This window comes from Schistocerca gregaria, chromosome 10, assembly GCF_023897955.1.
Source record: "Schistocerca gregaria isolate iqSchGreg1 chromosome 10, iqSchGreg1.2, whole genome shotgun sequence".
In the NCBI taxonomy this organism is placed as follows: domain Eukaryota; kingdom Metazoa; phylum Arthropoda; class Insecta; order Orthoptera; family Acrididae; genus Schistocerca; species Schistocerca gregaria.
This window is the reverse complement of record NC_064929.1, coordinates 214507466-214530222: the sequence shown is the minus strand read 5'-3', so window position 1 is coordinate 214530222 and position 22757 is coordinate 214507466. Positions and strand designations below refer to the sequence as shown.

At 47.7% G+C, this 22757-nt stretch overlaps 2 protein-coding genes across 3 annotated transcripts in view; one reads left to right on the top strand and one right to left on the bottom strand.

The window, feature by feature from the left end:
• Positions 1–22757, top strand: part of LOC126293690 (uncharacterized) — a 667805-nt gene that overhangs the window by 182001 nt on the left and 463047 nt on the right. The gene's annotated exons all lie outside the window — the stretch shown is intronic.
• LOC126293248 (uncharacterized) lies at positions 825–9105 on the bottom strand. Its single transcript, XM_049986365.1, has 3 exons — positions 9015–9105; positions 1807–2656; positions 825–1620 (listed from the first exon to the last, which is right to left on the bottom strand). The coding sequence occupies exons 1-3, from the start codon at positions 9103–9105 to the stop codon at positions 825–827; spliced, it is 1737 nt and encodes a 578-aa protein (XP_049842322.1).

Below are 22757 nucleotides of genomic sequence, written 5' to 3'. Positions count from 1 at the left end.
TTCCCCCCCTTTCCCCACCACTTCCCCCCCTTTGCCCACCACTTCCCCCCCTTTGCCCACCACTTCCCCCCCTTTGCCCACCACTTCCCCCCCTTTGCCCACCACTTCCCCCCCTTTGCCCACCACTTCCCCCCCTTTGCCCACCACTTCCCCCCCTTTGCCCACCACTTCCCCCCCTTTCCCCACCACTTCCCCCCCTTTCCCCACCACTTCCCCCCCTTTCCCCACCACTTCCCCCCTTTCCCCACCACTTCCCCCCTTTCCCCACCACTTCCCCCCTTTCCCCACCACTTCCCCCCTTTCCCCACCACTTCCCCCCTTTCCCCACCACTTCCCCCCTTTCCCCACCACTTCCCCCCTTTCCCCCACCACTTCCCCCCTTTCCCCCACCACTTCCCCCCTTTCCCCCACCACTTCCCCCCTTTCCCCCACCACTTCCCCCCTTTCCCCCACCACTTCCCCCCTTTCCCCCACCACTTCCCCCCTTTCACCCACCACTTCCCCCCTTTCACCCACCACTTGCCCCCTTTCACCCACCACTTGCCCCCTTTCACCCACCACTTGCCCCCTTTCACCCACCACTTGCCCCCTTTCACCCACCACTTGCCCCCTTTCACCCACCACTTGCCCCCTTTCACCCACCACTTGCCCCCTTTCACCCACCACTTGCCCCCTTTCACCCACCACTTGCCCCCTTTCACCCACCACTTGCCCCCTTTCACCCACCACTTGCCCCCTTTCACCCACCACTTGCCCCCTTTCACCCACCACTTGCCCCCTTTCACCCACCACTTGCCCCCTTTCACCCACCACTTGCCCCCCTTTCACCCACCACTTGCCCCCATTTCCCCCACCACTTGCCCCCATTTCCCCCACCACTTGCCCCCATTTCCCCCACCACTTGCCCCCATTTCCCCCACCACTTGCCCCCATTTCCCCCACCACTTGCCCCCATTTCCCCCACCACTTGCCCCCATTTCCCCCACCACTTGCCCCCATTTCCCCCACCACTTGCCCCCATTTCCCCCACCACTTGCCCCCATTTCCCCCACCACTTGCCCCCATTTCCCCCACCACTTGCCCCCATTTCCCCCACCACTTGCCCCCATTTCCCCCACCACTTGCCCCCATTTCCCCCACCACTTGCCCCCATTTCCCCCACCACTTGCCCCCATTTCCCCCACCACTTGCCCCCATTTCCCCCACCACTTGCCCCCTTTTCCCCCACCACTTGCCCCCTTTTCCCCCACCACTTGCCCCCTTTTCCCCCACCACTTGCCCCCTTTTCCCCCACCACTTGCCCCCTTTTCCCCCACCACTTGCCCCCTTTTCCCCCACCACTTGCCCCCTTTTCCCCCACCACTTGCCCCCTTTTCCCCCACCACTTGCCCCCTTTTCCCCCACCACTTGCCCCCTTTTCCCCCACCACTTGCCCCCTTTTCCCCCACCACTTGCCCCCTTTTCCCCCACCACTTGCCCCCTTTTCCCCCACCACTTGCCCCCTTTTCCCCCACCACTTGCCCCCTTTTCTCCCACCACTTGCCCCCTTTCCTCCCACTTACACCCTTTCCCCCACACTTCCACCCTTCTTCCCCCTCTACATACCCACCACTACCTACCCTTGGACCCCCACACACTCTGTCGCCCTACACACTCTGTCGCCCCACACACTCTGTCGCCCTACACACTCTGTCGCCCCACACACTCTGTCGCCCCACACACTCTGTCGCCCCACACACTCTGTCGCCCCACACACTCTGTCGCCCCACACACTCTGTCGCCCCCCGCCTCTGTCGCCCCACACACTCTGTCGCCCCACACACTCTGTCGCCCCCCGCCTCTGTCGCCCCCCGCCTCTGTCGCCCCCCGCCTCTGTCGCCCCCCGCCTCTGTCGCCCCCCGCCTCTGTCGCCCCCCGCCTCTGTCGCCCCCCGCCTCTGTCGCCCCCCGCCTCTGTCGCCCCCCGCCTCTGTCGCCCCCCGCCTCTGTCGCCCCCCGCCTCTGTCGCCCCCCGCCTCTGTCGCCCCCCGCCTCTGTCGCCCCCCGCCTCTGTCGCCCCCCGCCTCTGTCGCCCCCCGCCTCTGTCGCCCCCCGCCTCTGTCGCCCCCCGCCTCTGTCGCCCCCCGCCTCTGTCGCCCCCCGCCTCTGTCGCCCCCCGCCTCTGTCGCCCCCCGCCTCTGTCGCCCCCCGCCTCTGTCGCCCCCCGCCTCTGTCGCCCCCCGCCTCTGTCGCCCCCCGCCTCTGTCGCCCCCCGCCTCTGTCGCCCCCCGCCTCTGTCGCCCCCCGCCTCTGTCGCCCCCCGCCTCTGTCGCCCCCCGCCTCTGTCGCCCCCCGCCTCTGTCGCCCCCCGCCTCTGTCGCCCCCCGCCTCTGTCGCCCCCCGCCTCTGTCGCCCCCCGCCTCTGTCGCCCCCCGCCTCTGTCGCCCCCCGCCTCTGTCGCCCCCCGCCTCTGTCGCCCCCCGCCTCTGTCGCCCCCCGCCTCTGTCGCCCCCCGCCTCTGTCGCCCCCCGCCTCTGTCGCCCCCCGCCTCTGTCGCCCCCCGCCTCTGTCGCCCCCCGCCTCTGTCGCCCCCCGCCTCTGTCGCCCCCCGCCTCTGTCGCCCCCCGCCTCTGTCGCCCCCCGCCTCTGTCGCCCCCCGCCCCTGTCGCCCCCCGCCCCTGTCGCCCCCCGCCTCCCTCTCTCTCTCTAGCCCCCCGCCTCCCTCTCTCTCTCTAGCCCCCCGCCTCCCTCTCTCTCTCTAGCCCCCCGCCTCCCTCTCTCTCTCTAGCCCCCCGCCTCCCTCTCTCTCTCTAGCCCCCCGCCCCCCTCTCTCTCTCTAGCCCCCCGCCCCCCTCTCTCTCTCTAGCCCCCCGCCCCCCTCTCTCTCTCTAGCCCCCCGCCCCCCTCTCTCTCTCTAGCCCCCCGCCCCCCTCTCTCTCTCTAGCCCCCCGCCCCCCTCTCTCTCTCTAGCCCCCCGCCCCCCTCTCTCTCTCTAGCCCCCCGCCCCCCTCTCTCTCTCTAGCCCCCCGCCCCCCTCTCTCTCTCTAGCCCCCCGCCCCCCTCTCTCTCTCTAGCCCCCCGCCCCCCTCTCTCTCTCTAGCCCCCCGCCCCCCTCTCTCTCTCTAGCCCCCCGCCCCCCTCTCTCTCTCTAGCCCCCCGCCCCCCTCTCTCTCTCTAGCCCCCCGCCCCCCTCTCTCTCTCTAGCCCCCCGCCCCCCTCTCTCTCTCTAGCCCCCCGCCCCTCTCTCTCTCTAGCCCCCCGCCCCTCTCTCTCTCTAGCCCCCCGCCCCTCTCTCTCTCTCTCTCTCTCTCTCTCTCTCGTCACTGAATAAAACGGACTGCGAAGTTTTTCATGCGTTGCCCTTATTCCCAGCAAGATGGTGCATGGTCGCAGTGCGGACTCTCATTCTGGAGGACAACGGGTAAAATTCGCGTCCGATCATCCATATTTAGGTTTTTTATGATTTTCCTGAATCGCTTCAGGAACATGGTTGGCTCGTTCCTGTGGAAAAGCATGGCGATGCTTTCATGCTGTTGGCTTCTGCTCCGTCTCTGATAATCTCGTTATCGTAAAGAATGTTATACCCTGAGCTTACTTCTTTCCCTTTTACTAACTTCCACTAAAACTACTTAGTGAATTCGTTTATTAAATATATATGCAACGTACAAGCTATGTGAACTGTGTCGCAGTAGCGACACACGGTTTGTCACGATACGAGTGTACTGTAGACAAGCCGGGTGTCAAACGGTCAGGTCGGACCCGAACGTTCCACATCGCCGGAGTACCGAACAAACCTCACCTGTAATTTTCGCTATGTGCTCACGCGCATTGGCATGACGTCACATGTTTTGAATGCTCGAAAACAATTGGCCTTCGTCTGCTGTTGTTATTATCACACGGTGGAAGACTGGTACACATCATCTTCAGCATCAGAATCCAGATGTCATTCAGTTTCACGCCGCCCTCCTTCCTACCGAAACTCCTGGAGTGTTTAACAGTCTCTGTGGCTCCTGTGCAGCGTTTCATGGTGTCTGCTTATGGCTGCCGCTACTCGAGTCCTATCGAAAGGAATGTCGTGGTCTTCCGGCTGCAAAGAATCTCCCTCCGTCCCTCCCTCCCTCCCTCCCTCCCTCCCTCCCTCCCTCCCTCCCTCCCACCCACCCCTCCTTCTAAAATTGCCCTTGTGCTCTTCTAGTCGTGTTTTGAGCGTTCTCTTTTTAGTACCCACGTACATATTTCCAAAACTATACGAAAACCTATAAATTCCTGCTTTTTCGAGCCGTTTCCGAGCAACCTTGGCCGTTGTCAGATGATCCTTTGTTTTCCTGTGATTCATGAAGGACGTTACTGATCGGATATAAAAAATCTTGCAAAAAGTGGAACATCGTCATCATATATTTAACCACAAGAATAAACAGAAACATTATTTACGTAGCCATAGAAGTTCGTCTTCCTTTTCCATTTTTCATCCCTGAGGATGCCCACTCCACTTGTTGCCAGTTTCGTTTGTTCGACTCCTCCGCAAATTAATCTGCAATTATTTACATATTTTAATCGTCTCAGTCTCCACTTCCGTTGGTATAGCAATGTTTAAAGAATGAGATTTTCGCTCTGCAGCGGAGTGTGCGCTGATATGAAACTTTCAGGCAGATTGAAAGAACCTTTGCCTATGGCGGGCAAGTGCTCTACCATCTGAGCTACCGAAGCACGACTCACAGCTTTACTTCTGCCAAAGGTCCCGAGTTCGAGTCTCGGTCAGGCACACAGTTTTAATCTGTCAGGAAGTTTAGCAATGTTTATGTGTGTTTGTTTTAAATTTCCTACAAGTTGTAATCCTTTGTATCAAACACTGCTTTCATATTTGTCGTAGCTCCACATAATATATCTTCAACACTTTTTCCTTTATCCATGGCCTAGTCGTTGACTTCGAGACATAGTCTTATGAGCTATGGACTTTTTTTTTATATGGATAGATTCTAAACATTCATGGTGGTGTCTGTCTGTTGTATATCATGTCTCCCTACCACTTTCGCGCAGCGACGCTCTGAGCGTGTTTTTTTAGGGAATTAACTAGTTTGAACCTGGGACCTGTTGCTGGTAAGGAGACGCCAAACCACACATGACATGTAGAATTCAGAAGAGTTCAGTGAGACTAGCGATGATATAACCAAATACTTAATGATCTCAGCGTCAGCTCCACTGCACTCCCTGTAAAAGAATCTTAATATTAACTAAATTTAGTGGAAAGGGTTCAAGGCTTTCCTATTTTTAGTTAGCTGGTAAAATAACGTCAAAAAATCAGTTAAGTTTACCATTGGAAATTTTATTCTACTCACAAAACATTGTTTATAAATTGCACTATTGATAAAAAGAGATGTTTTAATACAGGATGGTAAAAACCAACTGCGTTCAACAAAAATGTGAACGAATATTCCCTGAATGGGTTTACAAGTTCTACAATCGATCGAAGGATGACCTATGGCATATCACATCTATAATCTAGGTTTAAATTAAGTTTCACAAAAGAGAAAACTATCAAAATGGTCTACAGTGGCCCTCAATTATCTTTAATTACTTATCTAACTTGTCGTAAATTACAGTGGCTGATGTGGCTTCACAATAACTATAAAACAGAAAAATCATCGCGTTTCAAATCTTTACTTCAAGTGGCAAATGTGAACACCATGAGCTTTAATTTACGATCGACACTACTATCACGCAAAAAAGGGGGTGTAACAGATGAGACTTCTGCAGTTCTGAGTGAAGCCTTATGCGCTCAAAAATGCGGCATCGCGTGCGTTCATTACCTTGTCGGTGTTTAGGCAGCGGCGGGCAGCACAGCTCCGCTCACGTCGCCATCTCGGAAGTAACTCTCTCCTAACTTCTCCTTACTACAATTTACCGAAGTTGCCTTAGAAATACTATCTGGCTGTGTTTTCATCTGACCAATCAGGGTCTCAATGTTAACCTTAAGCTCCGCCTACAAAAATTCTGTCTATCCAATGAGAAAAGTTATACTTTTCGTGGTGGGGCAATGTTTTTAAAGTTTGCAACGTAACAGAGATGCTAAAAAGTCTCACGCTAAAACCTGCAGCTGGTATGGTCCTTTTAGCGTTATCGTAAGATCTATACTGTTCTTCTGGAGGGCTTTAGCTTTTAACATGGGCTGGGGGGTGGTCCTTGATGTAACAGGGACACGAAAAAGTCTCGCGCTAAAACGTGCGGGTGGTAGTCTTAGAGGTAGGCTGCCGACGTGGGAGTCCAGTCCGTCCTTTATCGTAGGGCCTTCTAGCTTAACACAGTTCTGCTTTCGGCTTCTGTTCTCGTTTCTCCCCTCGGAACTGCGTCGGTCTCACGGTAGGAAGGTACAACATGCATTTAGGCATTCTTGTGTCAGTCTGTGGTATTCCATTTGCTCACTCGTTACTCGTATTACTTTGGTTAATTTAATGTCACGATTTATTCGGAGCTATGTGACATACTACTGGATTTGCTTATCATGTCAAGGTTTTCATGGAAGGTGTTAGATTTGCCTGACACCTTACAAGATAACCAGCCCACCGCACAACACCCATCTTGGACAACCGTGTTTTTAAATCAGAGTACCTTATCCTAGGTAGAATGCAGACTACCGTTTAGGAGATCTACCTCCCCTTCTCTTCTCGGTTGATTACACGCCGGCAGAGCGGATTGCTGCTTCCGCTCTTCGAGTCATTGTAGGGAGCGCCTGCTCACACATTTATCGTAGACAGTTGCAGTCTTCGTCATAAACCTGGCAAGACATCCTCGCCAGGTACTGAGATTTTCTTCTAAGAAGTTGAAATTTTTTAATAAAGATTTTTTTTACTTAAATGGCTGAATGAAACTGAATGGAAGTGAACGTTCGTAAACTGCTGAGTGAAACTGATCGTACTGAGCCTACCATCTCTTTACTTATTCTTATCATCTCAACACTGACACACAATATCCTCGCGCAACGCAGTCTGACGGCTCAAGAATGATAACCTGACTTCAGATAATTAATACAGAAGAATGGCCCTGAATATGAAATCCTTCCCCTTACGTAAGTCACTTACCTTACAGAAAATCTTCATTACGCAAACTACAGCAATGCAGCAAACACCAATAAAGCCAGCTAAATAAAAGATTATAACTACTGTAGGCTGTAACTCCTAGTAGGCGTGTGAGTAGCAAACACTGTATTTAGCAGATTTTTACCTTAATCATGTGACAACCAGCTCAAAAAAATTACATTATGATCTGTAATAAATCTTCATCGGATACACATTCACCCGTCCGCTCGTGCTAATACTCCATACCTCCAACACTGCTAATTATTAACCTCTGACCTCATCACTGTTGACTACTCACACCCAACCTCCATCAGTGCTGGCTATTCACCTTCAACTTCCACCACTGCTGGCTGTTCACCTCCAACAAACAAACACATAAACAGCCTACTTACAAGGTTACTCTTCCCTCTCTGACGCCCTTGGAACCGGAAATGGCGGAGAGGAATTGCCAAAGTTTGGCGGCAAAGCGTCTGATGCGTCGCCACAGCCAAAGACCCGCCTGTGACATGTTTCACGTGCCCGGTCAGCTGTCTGCTATTGTAAATAACTGCGGTGCTGCATCGATACATGTGTGTTCATGTGTTCGGATATGACGGAGGGGCGACATGTTAATGTTTAAATGAAACGCACTTCAAGGTGACACAACACACACATCTTAACTGTGGATGTGCTGGTTTGCTCTGTACAAGTAGGTGAGAGCGTTATGCCTTGCAACACATTTCAGACTTCCGCCACTACCCAGCCCGAGACAGAAATTTAATATATTTTCTTATTCCATCTTGAAACGACAGCATTCATTTTCTGAGCGCGGCAGTCTTTTTCTGGAATTACAAAAATAATTCTGCAACAGGAAGGTTTTTACGTGTATAAAAAAAAGGTTCCAAGGTACAGCATGCTCATCTGCGTGCTTACTAATGTTCTATTCAAATTTACAAGAGTTGCTACCGATAAATATTTCCCTTCGTCCAGAAAAAAATTCAGATCCGAAAAGGTTAACTGGATTAAATGTAATTTTTCTACTAAACTGAAAATACATTTACCTAACTGGAAGAGCCATTCAAGATGTTGAAAAGAACACATAATAAACAGGATATGAACAAACACCTTAATACCAAGTAACCTCTAAACTAATGAAGGCATCGGTCCACGCTTAACGACAGTAACAGCCAATCTTGTTTCCTTTGTTCGTTCGAGACTATTGCTCCGCTCGACACCCTGATCCGCCCCACTTTTACAAAATTATATTCTCGTGGCCACTTGTTCACAAACTGCCTACTGGCTTCTGTCTCGGGTTCCTCGGCCGACGTTCATCTAATGATTTTACTGACGTTTCGCCAGCACGAGTGACTGGCATTGTCAAAGGTTCGCCCTAGTCAAACCCCGGCAACGGAGGGTGAACCTTTGACAATGCCAGCCACTCGTGCTGGCGAAACGTCAGTAAAATCGTTAGATGAACGTCGGCCGACGAACCCGAGACAGAAGCCAATAGGCAGTTTGTGGTCCCACTTTTGACAAGTCGCAAATGTCTTGCTCTGGTGTTTATGTAACGTATTAGAAGAAGAAAAAGTTTGAGAGACGAAAAACGATCTGTAGGTGTGACAAGTAGCTCGGTAGTTTCGCACCACAACACACCGATATTTCTTCATCATCATCAGTCGTAATATGTTTCAGAGAATTCAGAAACGATGTTAAAAAGTCATTTTTTTAGTAGTCATCATTTTTTTAACTATCGATGAACATCGGAAGTGTCTACTACGAAATAAAAATAAAACAAAGTGATCAGTAATACTGCCACCCCCCACCCCGCAGTGGTTTACTTGCCACTCTCTGTCGAATATGAATTTTCTAAAAACAAAGGAAATGAAAGATGAAAAAGAAGAATCGTCACCAAAGGGCACAGGTAGGTAGGTAGAGAGGTAGGCGCGTTAGTAGGTATGTAGGAAGCCGTCTACTCCTGCAGTACACAGCACATGCTGTATGCTGTATGACTGGGGCAGTGCCGCCGGGTCCCTGAGGAATGCGCCGGCGGTATTTATAGCGGCGCGCTCAGACATGAGGGCGCTCCAGGGACTGCCGGCCGAGGGCCCTCCTCCCTCCCTCCCTCCCTCCCTCCCTCCCTCCCACACTACTTTCCGTGGGCAGAGTCACGGGTCGCGGACCGAAGAAGACTCGGCCGCTAACGAAGACACACAGGTTTCCACTCACTACCTGGACACGTGTCCGAGTACCGCATTGTGTGTGTGTGTGTGTGTGTGTGTGTGTGTGTGTGTGTTTTACGCACATGCTCACATGTAGTTGTTGTGGTCTTCAGTCCTGACACCGGTTTGATGAACCTCTCCTTGCTACTCTATCCTGTGCAAGTTTCTTCACTTCCCAGTACCTACGGCAGCCTACACCCTTCTGAATCTGCTTAGTGTATTCATCTCTTGGTCTCCCTCTACGATTTTTATCCTCCACGCTGCCCTCCAATACTAAATTCCTGATCCCTCGATGTCTCAGAACATGTCCTACCAACCGGTCCCTTTTTCTTCTTGTCAAGTTGGGCCACAAGCTTCTCTTCTCCCCAATTCTACTCAATACCTCCTCATTAGTTATGTGATCTACCCATATAATCTTCAGCATTCTTCTGTTCTCATCTTGTCTAAATTACTTATCGTCCACGTTTCACTTCCATACATGGCTGCACTCCATACAAATACTTTCAGAAACGACTTCCTGACAAATAAATACTCTATGTTAACAAATTTCTCTTCTTGAGAAACGCTTTCCTTGCCATTGCCAGTCTACATTTTATATCCTCTCTACTTCGACCATCGTCAGTTATTTTGCTCCTGACATACGCTACGCCAGCGTAGCTCGGCCACAGAGGAGACCCCGTACACTAGTACGACTCAGCCTGGACTGCAGGTCACGTGTGTTTGGGATCTCCACCAGATCCGGTTACAGGGAGACATCCCAATAATTCAGAGGCTGCCTGCAAGATTTGTTACCAGTGACTTCGACCAACACTGGAACATTGCGGAGACGCTTCATGATTTCAAAAGGGGAAAACGCAGTTCTTTCGCGGAACGATATTGAGAAAATTTAGGGAACAGATATTTCAGGCCGACTGCAGAATGGCTATCCTGCCGCCATTCTACATTTCGCGTAAGGATGACGAAGATAAGAGAGATAATCAGGGCTCATACGGAGGCATACAGACAGTCGTTTTTTCTCTCTCTGTTCGCGAGTGCAACAGGAAAGGAAAAACAGTACTGGTGCAAGGTGCCCTCCGCCATGCACCCCATGCTCGCTTGCGGGATATGCATGTACACGTAATAGTGAAACTCGCATGGTAAGCAGTTCAAACGGAAGAGAGAATGCTTTCAGAACAAAGACAGTCTTGGTTAGGCTGTCTTTATTGCATACACTACTGGCCATTAAAATTGCTTCACCAAGAAGAAATGTAGATGATAAACGGGTATCCATTGGACAAATATATTATACTAGAACTTACACGAGCTTACATTTTCACGCGATTTGGGTGCATACACGCTGAGAAATCAGCACCCAGAACAACCAACTCTGGCCGTAATAACTGCCTTGATGCCTGCGCATTGAGTCAAACAGAGCTTGGATGGCGTGTACAGGTACAGCTGCCCATGCAGCTTCAACACGATACCACAGTTCATCAACAGTAGTGACTGGCGTATTGTAACGAGTCAGTTGCTCGGCCACCATTGACCAGACGTTTTGAGTTGGTGAGAGATCTGGAGAATCTGCTGGCCAGGGTAGCAGTCGAACATTTTCTGTATCGAGAAAGGCCCTACAGGTCCTGCAACATGCGGTCGAGCATTATCCTGCTGAAATGTAGGATTTCGCAGGGATCGAATGCAGAGTAGAGCCACGGGTCGTAACACATCTGAAATGTAACGTCCACTGTTCAAAGTGCCGTCAATGCGAACAAGAGGTGTCCGAGACGTGTAACCAATGGCACCCCATACCATGACGCCGGGTGATACGCCAGTATGGCGATGACGAATACACGCTTCCAATGTGCGTTCACCGCGATGTCGTCAAACGCGGATGCGACCATCGTGATGCTGTAAACAGAACCTGAATTCATCCGAAAAAATGTTTTGCAATTCGTGCACCCAGGTTCGTCGTTGACTACACCATTGCAGGCGCTCCTGTCTGTGATGCAGCGTCAAGGGTAACCGCAGCCGTGGTCTCAGAGCTGATAGTCCGTGCTGCTGCAAACGTCGTCGAACTGTCCGTGCAGATGGTTGTTGTCTTGCAAACGTCCCCATCTGTTGGGTCAGGGATCGAGACGTGGCTCCACGATCCGTTACACGGATGCGCATAAGATGCCTGTTATCTCGACTGCTAGTGATACGAGGCCGTTGGGATCCAGCACAGCGTTACGTATTACCCTCCTGAACCCACTGATTCCATTTTCTGCTAACAGTCATTGGAACTCGACCAACGCGAGCAGCAATGTCGCGATACGATAAACCGCAATCGCGATGGGCTACAATCCGACCTTTATCAAAGTCGGAAAAGTGATGGTACGCATTTCTCCTCCTTACACGTGGCGTCACAACAACGTTTCACCAGGCAACGCCGGTCAACTACTGTTTGTGTATGAGAAATCTGTTTGAAACTTTCCTCATGTCAGCACGTTGTAGGTGTCGCCACCGGCGCCAACCTTGTGTGAATGCTCTGAAAAGCTAATCATTTGCATATCGCATCATCTTCTTCCTGTCGGTTAAATTTCGCGTCTGTAGCACGCATCTTCGTGGTGTAACAATTTTAATGACCAGTAGTGTATAATTATATATAACTGAAAACTGGTCGTCGAAACACCAGGCCGTAATGGAAAAATTGTGAGAGTACTTTTTCGTACAGGGGCGGGGGGGGGGGGGGGGAGGAGAATGCAGCCTTTAACTTAATAAAGGTGTAGCCCACTTTGACGTACGAAAACTACGCCATTTTCGTGATTTTTTTTTCAAGCAAAATTAAAAGCAATACTAAATTTGATGATATATTCCATATTCCCTACACCTTTGCTTTAACAAATCATTTTTGTATTCCCATCGGACGCTCCCTGTAACCGTTACAACAGGTAGAACCACACTTCGCATCCGGAACACTCGTTATGTGGGAATTCACGAAGCCTTCCTTTGGGACCTGTAACAAAATAATTTTATACAAGTTAGTTGCAATATATTTTCTATCAGTATACATAGGATAACTGAACTTCATTTTAGAAGGCCGGCATCGGATTCCAAATCGTATGTAACGTTCTCAAGTTACGTTTCCCACCGATTTGAAAAATACCAATTCGAAAAAAACGCGTTTAGAGTTTTGGGTTAGATGTTTTTGCTGTTACGTTAAACATACCTCTAGCCAGCGGTCCCTGGACCATATCGTAGTTGTTTCCTCCTCCATCTTCTTCGCGACGATGGCGGTCCTGCGGGTCTCTTTGGCAACTCCTGTCATCGCTGTTCCGCTCGCTCGATAGGCTTTTCGTCCGCTTTTGCGCAGAAATTATAACACGCTGACCCTATCTCAAGCTAGAGCAATTTCATAATTTCGATAATGCCTGTTGGCCGTCTTTAAAATTACATGTCGACTTGTTTTCCCGCTGTGAATGGTTCTCGGAGACCCTTTTTTCACAAACCGACTTGCAACGCGACAACTGAGTTTCTGACCAACTCGGGATGAACAGTACAGTAAAGTAGACATCCCAGAGCATTCTAAGCAAAAAAAAAAAATTAATTTTCAGTGCATACCACCCACTTGAAAAATGGTACATGACGGGAAAGTTATTTTGCGCCTCTTCGTTCGTCTCTTCGTCGAAGAAGCAATTACGAAAATAGAAGAAATTTTTGAGAGTGGCATTAAAATTCAGAAAGGAAGGGTATAGACGATAAAGTTTTCTGATGACATTCCTGTCGTCAGTGAAAGACAAGTTGAATTACAGGACCCGCGGAACATAATGAAGATTCCAATGCGAACACATTATGGATTGAGAGAAGAAAGACGAAAGTAATAAGAAATACCAGAAATGAGATTAGCGATAACGTTAACATCAGGACTAATGGTCACGAAGTAGAAGTAGTGAAGAAATTCTGCTACCTATGCAGCAAAATAACCCATGACAGACCAAGCAAGGACGTACAGAAAGAGACTAGAACAGCAAAGAAGGCATTCTCGGCCAAAACAAGTCGACTAGTACCAAACATACTTTATAAACTGAGGAGGAAATTTCTAAGACTATACGCCTGGAGCACGGCATTATTATTATTATTGTTATTAGTATTGTTATTGTTATTATTGTTGTTGTCTTCAAATGGCTCTGAGCACTATGGAACTTAACATATATGGTCATCAGTCCCCTAGAACTTAGAACTACTTAAACCTATCTAACGTAAGGACATCACACAACACCCAGTCATCACGCGGCAGAGAAAATCCCTGACACGGCCGGGAATCGAACCCGGGAACCCGGGCGCGGAAAGCGAGAACGCTACCGCACGACCACGAGCTGCGGACTGTTGTCTTCGGTCCACAGATTAGTTTGGTTCAGTTCTCCATGCTACTCTGTCCAGCGCAAGTCTCTTCATATCCGAGTAACTACTGAGACGTACATCCGTCTGAATACCCTTGGTCCCCCTCTAAGAGTTTTACCCCCCCCCCCTCCTCCCACCACACTTCCCTCCAGTACTAAATTGGTGATCCCTTAATGCCTCAAAATGTGTCCCTTCTTCTAGTCAGGTTGTACCACAAATTTCTCCTCTTCCCAATTCTATTCAGTACCACCTCATTAATTACATTATCTACCCATCTAATCTTCAGCATTCTTCCGTAGCACTAAATCTCAAAAGCTTCTTGCCTAAACTGTTTTCCATGTTTCACTTCCGTACTTACACTCCATAAAAATACTTTCAGAAAGGGCTTCCTGACATTTGTCTGTATTCGATAACAATTTTCTCTTCCTCCTTTCCATTACTAGTCTACATTTCATATCCTCCCTACTTCGACCGCCGCGCGGGATTAGCCGAGCGGTCTCAGGTGCTGCAGTCATGGACTGTGCGGCTGGTCCCGGCGGAGGTTCAAGTCCTCCCTCGGGCATGTGTGTGTGTGTGTGTGTTTGTCCTTAGGATAATTTAGGTTAAGTAGTGCGTAAGCTTAGGGACTGATGACCTTAGCAGTTAAGTCCCTACTTCGACCATCAGCAGTTATTTTGCTCCCCAAATAGCAAAACTCATTTAGTGCTTTGCCTCGTTTCCTAATCAAATTCCCTCAGCATCACCCGGTTTAATTCGACTACACTGTTGATGTCCATTTATGTCCTCTTCAAGACATTGTCTATTCCATTCAACTGCTCTTCCAAGTCCTTTGCTGTCTCTTACAGAATTACAATGTCATAACCTGCACTTTAATTCTTACTCCAAATTTTTCTTTTGTTTTCTTGATCAATACACATATTTAATAGCATCGGGGATTGGCTACAACCCTGTCTCACTCCTTTCTCAACCACTGATTCCCTTTCATGCCCCTCGACTTCTATAACTGCCGTCTGTCTTCTGTACAAATTGTAAATAGCCTTTCGCTCCCTGTGTTTTACTCCTGCCACCTTAAGAATTTGACAGAGAGAATGGACAGGATAATAGCACACGTGCTGAGACATCAGGGAATAGTTTCAATGGTATAGAGGATGAAAACTAGGTAAAGACAGAGACTGAAACACATACGACAAATTATTCAGTAAATGGGGTGATAGTACTGCTCTGACATGATGTGGTCGGTACAAGAGAGAAAATCGTGGCGGTCTGAATGAAAGTAGAGTAGTGAGAGAAAGTAAATAAATGCTGCAAGTAACGAACACATTAGTTAATGAAATCACTACGAATGTCACAACTGTGAGTACGCCTACAAGACGGACGGCTAACTACATCTCTACAACGATCGCAACACCTCGTAAACGCTTCGACGTATTACTGCATTTTTAGGGACTTGGCAAGCAGCAGATGACCAATGAGAATGCCTTTGTCAACAGCATGACATTGCTTGCAACACCTCTCCTGGGCTAAAGAATATGTCGGTTGGACACAATATGTGGCTAGAAAACCATGGCCCGATCCTACGAGTCCTAATTTCAGCTACTAAGACCTGATGATACGGTGCGAGTGTAGTGCAGACCCCACGAATATGTGGACCTGCGTTGTTGAGGAACAATTAGGCAGCTGAACTGAAAACGACAGTAAATTCACAGAAGTTTCCATCTGTGAAGCACCTCTGAGCCTGCAGATGTGGGGAACACACTGGGCCGTGTTGCTGAGGTCCGGGAAGAAGGCACGAGTTCCCCTCTTTCAGTATCGAGAGAGGCCCCAGTCGCCGTTGGCTGCGCCAGACGCCGCTGAATTATGCAACACACCGGCCCTCGGCGGGACTCCGTGTTGCCTACGCTGTCGATTGCAGGGGCAGCTCACGTAGCGGATAAGACCGAGGGGTTGTTAGCCGAGACGAGACGTGAAAATCTGAAAGGAAGGCCGCACAATAGGGTTGTTCCAGAGCTGCACGTTAGGGACAGCTTCGTGACGGTAGTCATCAAAGTCCTGCCGCTGTGTCCACCGGCAAACTTCTGAGGTATGCGTGGAGATGCGAGACCGAGAGCCACATTTTCTGCCGCTACCGCTGTACCTCTGCACTGTGTAACACCAAACGGTGTGTAGCGGAGGGTGCATAGCGATATTGCTTCGGTTGTAAAAGCTCAAGTTGATGTTACGCGGTAGTCCGTACTTGTAATTGGCCAATTGTTCTCTTCAGTTCGGCATAAATACATAACTAGCGATCTGTCTTATGCTGAATCAATCTGAATTCCATCAACAAAATTTCGGATGTGGTTCAGGGATATTTGAGTAGTTCTGTGTAAGGGGCTCATGGTCTCTGGTGCATCGTTACAGGGTAATAATGAAATTATGATTTTAAGTAAAAGTTTTTTGCTGCACCATTTATTTATTTACTCGCAATGATGAAAGCTATACAACGACCTCGCTTCGGCATTTTTCCGTTATCAAAAGAACATAGTATACTGGAAATATTACAGTTCCTTACGTCGACGTCGGTTTATGTATAGATACGGCACATGATGCTTACGTCGTAGCTGATATGACGTCCATATGGCATCTTGGAGCGTAAATATCATTTGTATTTCTGTTATGATACGGGCACGTTATTTATATCTTTGCTGTTTATTTGCGTGAACTCGTTAAGTTATTTTTGACATCTTCAGCTCCAGCGATGCTACACGTTTTCAGTGCCTATTTCGCGGAAAAGTAGTGATTACGTTTAATTATTCCGAGATAATATTTTTGTGGTTTTTACGGAAATGACAAGTGCTCAGTTGCTTTGTGTTTATCGCAATAATTTAAGTTTTTTCTTTTATAACTTAGATAAAATTTTCGACGTACTTCTTACTTTGAAAATCTATTTGTTGGTTGAGGAAGGCTATTTTTCTGTATAAGAGTATATATAAGTTTTCTCCAAAATGTTCATGATATGTCCTTTAGGTACATCGTATAGATTGTTAGGGCATTTTCAGTAGTTCCTGCTTTATGTTCTTGGCTTATTAAATGCGAGTAAAATGTGGGCCGGTTGCTTTGGCAGCTTCGTGAGTTTTCTTTAAATCAGGTTCCGCAATTACTTCTTGTTTGTCCGAGAAACAATTTAGTTCAATCATGGCAAGAAAGTTTGCAGTCGCCTGCATTTGAAAAAGTGTAGATATTGTCCTAATTCTAATTCTTAAAAAACTACATATTTTCCGACATTTGGGGTATGTATGGTGTGGTCGGTTCATTTGTGATTTTTTCTTTTTTTAAAGTTATATCGGACAAATAGACAGGAATTTCGGAATCAGATTCAAATAACGCACAACCAATCCACATTTTACTTGCATTTAAAAATCAGGAACATAAATCCCAAACAAATACAGTTCATCACGTCTTTCGTGTGCCACGCAGTATCGACTAAAAGCATCGATTTTGTCTCCTGTTGCAAAGAAAATGGTTTTTGAAGCGGAGTTTTGTGTGTCCATTCGATAGAGTGGTTCCCAAATTAGTCTGGTATACTTTCGTGTTATCAGTACGTATTAACTGGGACAGCGAGACACGAACAACAGCCAGTACTCACCTCAGGCTGGTTATTCTTTGTGTTTCGCTGTCCCTGTTAACACGTGCTGATAACACGAAAGCGTACCAGACTAACTTGGGAACCGCTCTTTCGAAAGGGCACTTTAAATTCCTCTTTAAAAACCATTTCCTTTGCAACAGGAAATAACCCGATGCGTCGGCCACAGCTTTGTCCTCGGCGAGATGTAACGCGTGAAATACGATATCTCGGCACACCCTTGAGATAGTGGATCTCGGAGTATAGTATTCCCTAATGATTTCCGAAAGGAATGTCCCATGTGGTAGTAACTGACGGAAAGTGATCGAGTAAAACAGAAGTGATTTCTGGCGTTCCCCAAGGTAGTGTTATAGGCCCTTTCCTGTTCCTGATCTATATAAAGGATTTGGGAGACAATCGGAGCAGCCGTCTTCGGTTGTTTGCAGATGACGCTGTCGTTTATCGACTAATGAAGTTATCAGAACATCAAAACAAACTGCAAAACGATTTAGAAAAAAATATCTGAATTGTGTGAAAAGTGGGAGGTCATCCACATGCGTGCTATAAGGAACTCGTTAAACTACAGTTACACGATTAATCAGTCTAATCTAAAAGCCGTAAATTCAACTAAATACCTAGGTATTACAATTACTGACAACTTAAATTGGAACGAACACACAGAAAATGTTGTGAGGAAGGCTAACCAAAGATTGCCTTTTATTGGCAGGACACTGAGAAAATGTAACAGGTCTCCTAAGGAGACTGCCTACACTACGCTTGTCCGTCCTCTTTTAGAATACTATTGCGCGGTGTGGGATCCTTACCAGATAGGACACACGGAGTACATCGAAAAAGTTCAAAGGAAGGCAACCGGGTTGTATTATCGCGAAATATGGAAGAGAGTGTCACTGAAATGATACAGGATTTGGGCTGGAAATCATTAAAAGAAAGGGGTTTTTCGTCGGAGCGGGATTTTCTCACGAAACCGAAAATATTTTGTTGACACCGATCTACACAGGGAGGAACGATCACCACGATAAAATAAGGGAAATCAGAGCTCGTATAAAAAGATACAGGTGTTCATTCTTTCCGCGCGCTATACGAGATTGGAATAAGAGAGAATTGTGAAGGTGGTTCGATGGACCCTCTGCCAGGTACTTGAATGTTATTTGCAGAGTATCGATGTAGATGTAGACATACATCTAGCTCTAACTGCCATTTGCATTCAGAGTTCATGAATCGCCTGGATATAAAGGACAGCGCTGCCAAAGCATTGCCGTTTTAAATCTCGTGTACGCTATACTGCCGCAATTTGCAAATGTGCTTATCACTATCCCGCCTCAGTGTGTACCGACAGCAGAGTCGCGATACGATCCAATACGGCGCAGCATCGCCTTCAAACCGAAATCTTTTGATCACCCCTTATTAGACAGAACAACAGACCGCATTCCTGTCCAAAATAAGTCTACTACCATCAAACACAGGCCTGAATCATTGGAAGAAATTTCTGAGAATGTATTTTTGGGACAAAGACTTGTATGGAAGTCAGTTTTGGTTCTCGGGAAAACCGGAGAAGAAGCGAATCTAATCTTTGGAGGTGGGGTGCTGCATTAGGACGTTGAAAATAGTGGGATTCATAGGGTAAAGAATGTGGATGTTCTTTGCAGAATCGGCGAGGGAAGCCTTAATTGTGTGGAAAACCTTCCAAGAAGATGGTACAGGACGATAGGATGTGTGCCGCTACGTCCATTGTACGTGTACTTGTGGGAGCTGGAGGGATTAAAAACTGTAAAGGGAGTCTCAGGTGGAGGGGTATAGGGCAGGACGCAAGGGAAAAAAAAGCAATTGATAGAGCACTAACCTGGGAAAGCGATGCCTCCCAGTTTAGAGTCCCGATCTGTCACCCAGTTTTAATATGACTGAAGTTTCAAATCGACGCACACTCAACTTCACGCAGAATTCGTTCTGGTAACATCCCCAGTCTGTTACGAGTCACGTCTCAGGTTCCTTATGCCAAAATACTCAGAAAATACCTAGAAGACACTCTACAATTTAGTCGGTCCAGTTCGAGTTGACCCTGTGTACTTTTGACCCTGAAAGTTGTGTTCACTTCCATTTGTATTGTGCTGGCAATATCTTACTCGGTGAACGGCTAGGGAATCAATAGCTCATTACGCCACTATGAAAGGTGGGGCGGTCTCTCCGGAACAAACAAATGAGACCCGGCGTTTGGTAACGCGCTACTCTGTCATTCAGAGACCACAAAACGTATCGCTCAACCGCCAGCGCAACGTATTTTCTACGTCTACATCTGTGCTTCGCAGGTCACCTCACGGTGCCCAGAGGAGGGTAATTTATGAACACTGTCGCTTCCCGCCCCCTCCCCTCCCCCTTTTCCTGTTCCAGCGGCGAATGGTGTGCGGGAATAACTGTGTTGGTAAGTATCTGTGTCAACCCAAGTCTCTCTGATTTTACCTTCATGGTCTTTTCGCGAGAGACATGTAGAAGGAAGCCATATGTTCGAGAAACGTTCGCGCAGTGAATTTTGACAGTGATGCGTAATGCCTCTTGTGGACTCTCCACTGGAATTGGTTGACTTTTCTTCTGGGATGGATTTTCCGAAAACATGCCACAATAAACAAGCTAGAAAAGTCTTCCTTCCATTTATACACAATATTACGGATTGTATTGGAAAAGTTCTGGCCACGTTTAGAGTTGAAACAAGCTTTAGACCCACCAAGATAATCAGTGAATGTTTCAGATCGGCGAAAGACGCAAGACATCCTTTTGCACCCCCGGGGGTCTACAAAATTCCTTGCAGTTGTGGTGAGGTTTGTATAGGAACAACGAAAAGAAGTGTTAATACCCGGCTAACTGAACACAAAATGAAACTGTTCTGTGGGACACACAGAGATATCGGCTGTAGCGGAACATGTTTTTGAACACGGTGAGCATGAAGCAAAATCTAGTGATACAAGCGTGCTAGCTAAGACATCGTGTTATTCTGCACGTATGTACAGAGAAGCTACAGAGATTTATAAACACCACAATAATTTTAACAGAGGAGGAGGCCTAAAGTTAAATAAGATATGGCGGTCGACTTTGTACCAACGATGTGACCTTCGATCGAGAGTAATGACGTTAGTCAGAGGTAGTCTCACTGTCGACAGCACTTGACGATTGGTGGCGCCCTCTATGCGCTCTGTGTAAACGGGGCTTCCACGGCCCGCCAGCCAGTCGCCGACTCACATCGGAAGACGTTGCCAGCAGCTGGAAACGAAACACCAGGAGGAAGAATTTCTACTGTTCGACCACGGCCTCTTAGCCCGAAATTTTTAATTAATGAAGACGCCGTCCGTGAAAGCCTACACGTTATGACTATCTGTTATGTCGGAATTGCCTAACAAATAACAATTTTAACATGACATCTAACAATAAAATGATTTGAGTATCTGAAATCGCATTGTGAGTAAATTATACTGATTCTGAGCTAACTGGCAGTATTTGTACTACCACAGCTACAGCCGGTGGTGGTGGTGGTGGTGGAGGAGATGACGACAGTAATTGCAGTAATTGTGACAATAATAATAATAATAATAATAATAATAATAATAATGGCAGATACAACCAAAATTTATAGGTGTACAACGTAGATGGTTTGCTGATATAAGTTCTGGGGAAAGGAAATGTAAGGAGACTGCACCAGCTTAGAACACTTGTAAATGAGAAATATCTGGTTGGAAAGGAGGATGTACAAGGGTAACAAATGCGTACAGGGACAATGGTTATCCTTGTTGTTGTCGTCTTAGTAGAAATTTCGTTACTTGTCTTCTGAAGCTGGTGATGGTATTCAGTTTTCTAATATAATGCGGAAGGTTACTCCAAAGTCGGGTTCCTGGTACAGAGAAAGACTACGAGATAGTTGCTCAACGGTGGATGGGACAAAGGATTTTGCTCTGATGAAAAAGAGTGCTTCTGCCGCGCTGCTCGGATAAGAGCGTTATGCTCGAGGAGAAATACGGGGAACAGTGTTCGTCGATAAGACAGCAGAGGAGACAGCACGGAAATCTCTATGCTTGCGTGCACACAGCCAGGATAGCTGTGCGTATGAAGATGAAATGTAATGAAAGGGTCGACCATCACAGGTATAACGGGCTCAGTCATTCGTAGGCGCCGTGAGCCTTAATGAGGAAGGCCTCTCAGGATAACATCCCTAGTCCCATTAAATGGAAGTAAAAGTTTTTTTCAGGTCAAGAGGGAAGAAACATTTAAATTTTTTTAGGGGGAGATGATGATGCCTTCTTGCACACTGTCCCATTTAGGGTTGCACACTGTCCCATGTAGAGTTATGGACGATAGAGATTCCCGTTATTTGGGGCTAATGAGCCTAAAAGGACCAATAAGTACCGCTTGGGTTTTGGTTGGGTTGAACTTCAATCATATATCCCGCACCCTCTTCGATGATGCTCACAGCCGGCGCACTAAAGGCCTCGATAGCTGTTTTCTGGTTTACTGGTTCTGCATCTGTATACAACTGTAAGTCATCAGCGTACACATGGTATTTGCAGCAGGAACAAACTGATGAGACACAATTTACGTCCAATGAAAAGACTATAGGACCTAACGCTGAAACGTGAGGGACGCCTGACACAGTCCACCTCCATTTTGGCTATGGTGTCGAATATGACTCATTGCTGACAAGATGTCAGGTATGAGCAAAAGCGTTGGCACTGCTCTTGGCGAGAATTTTAGGCTGCCAAGTTTGGCAAGTAAAATGTCGAAGTCGACAGTGTCAACGGCTTTGCTGAAGTCAAATAAGAACATGACAGTCGACTGTTGTCATACATAGCAAACTTCAGGTATCTGTTATCTTTATTAAGGGAGATGATGTGCTGCAATGTGTACGGAAACGTGAGTGGTATTCCATTAGGAAATGAACTTCTAACGAAACGCGCTGGTCTTCTTCGGATCTGCTCTGTTTCCTCTGTCTATCCTGTCGGTACGGATCCCAGACCGACTGGCAGAATACGAACATTCGTCGATTCCGGGCTTTGTAAGCTGCCTCCGTAGTGGGTGGACAAAATTTCGTGAAGATTCTACCTTCCTCTGAAGACCTGTGACGTTTCAGAATGAAATATTGTGTTTGTCGGTTAGAAACTCCTCACAGTCTAGTCTCGCAGCTGACCGGACACGTGCACCTACCTCTACTTTCCTGTTCAATTCGCAAACAGAAGGACAGTAAAACGACTGTCTAAATGCACCCGTAATTTCTTTTATCTCGTCTTCTTGGAAGTGACATGAAACGTACTGTGGTTGCAGTAGAATCGTTCTGCAATCAGTTTCGCGTGCCACTTCTCCGAATTTTCTCAGTAGTGGATCTCGAAAAGAACGTCGCCTTCTCTTCAGTGATTCCCATTCGAGTTCCGAAAGGACCTTTGCAGTAAGTAAACTTTGGCTTCCGCGGCCGTTGTCTACATCTACATGACTACTCTGCAATTCACATTTAAGTGCTTGGCAGAGGATTCATCGAACCACAATCATACTATCTCTCTAC

Coding starts and splice junctions, on each gene's coding strand:
- LOC126293248 (XM_049986365.1), bottom strand. CDS start 9,105: ATGTCTGAGCGCGCCGCTATAAATACCGCCGGCGCATTCCTCAGGGAC. Junction 2,657..9,014: donor CAGCATACAGCATGTGCTGT/GTACTGCAGGAG, acceptor GGGGGGCGACAG/GGGCGGGGGGCGACAGGGGC. Junction 1,621..1,806: donor AGAGTGTGTGGGGCGACAGA/GTGTGTGGGGCG, acceptor TGGGGGTCCAAG/GGTAGGTAGTGGTGGGTATG.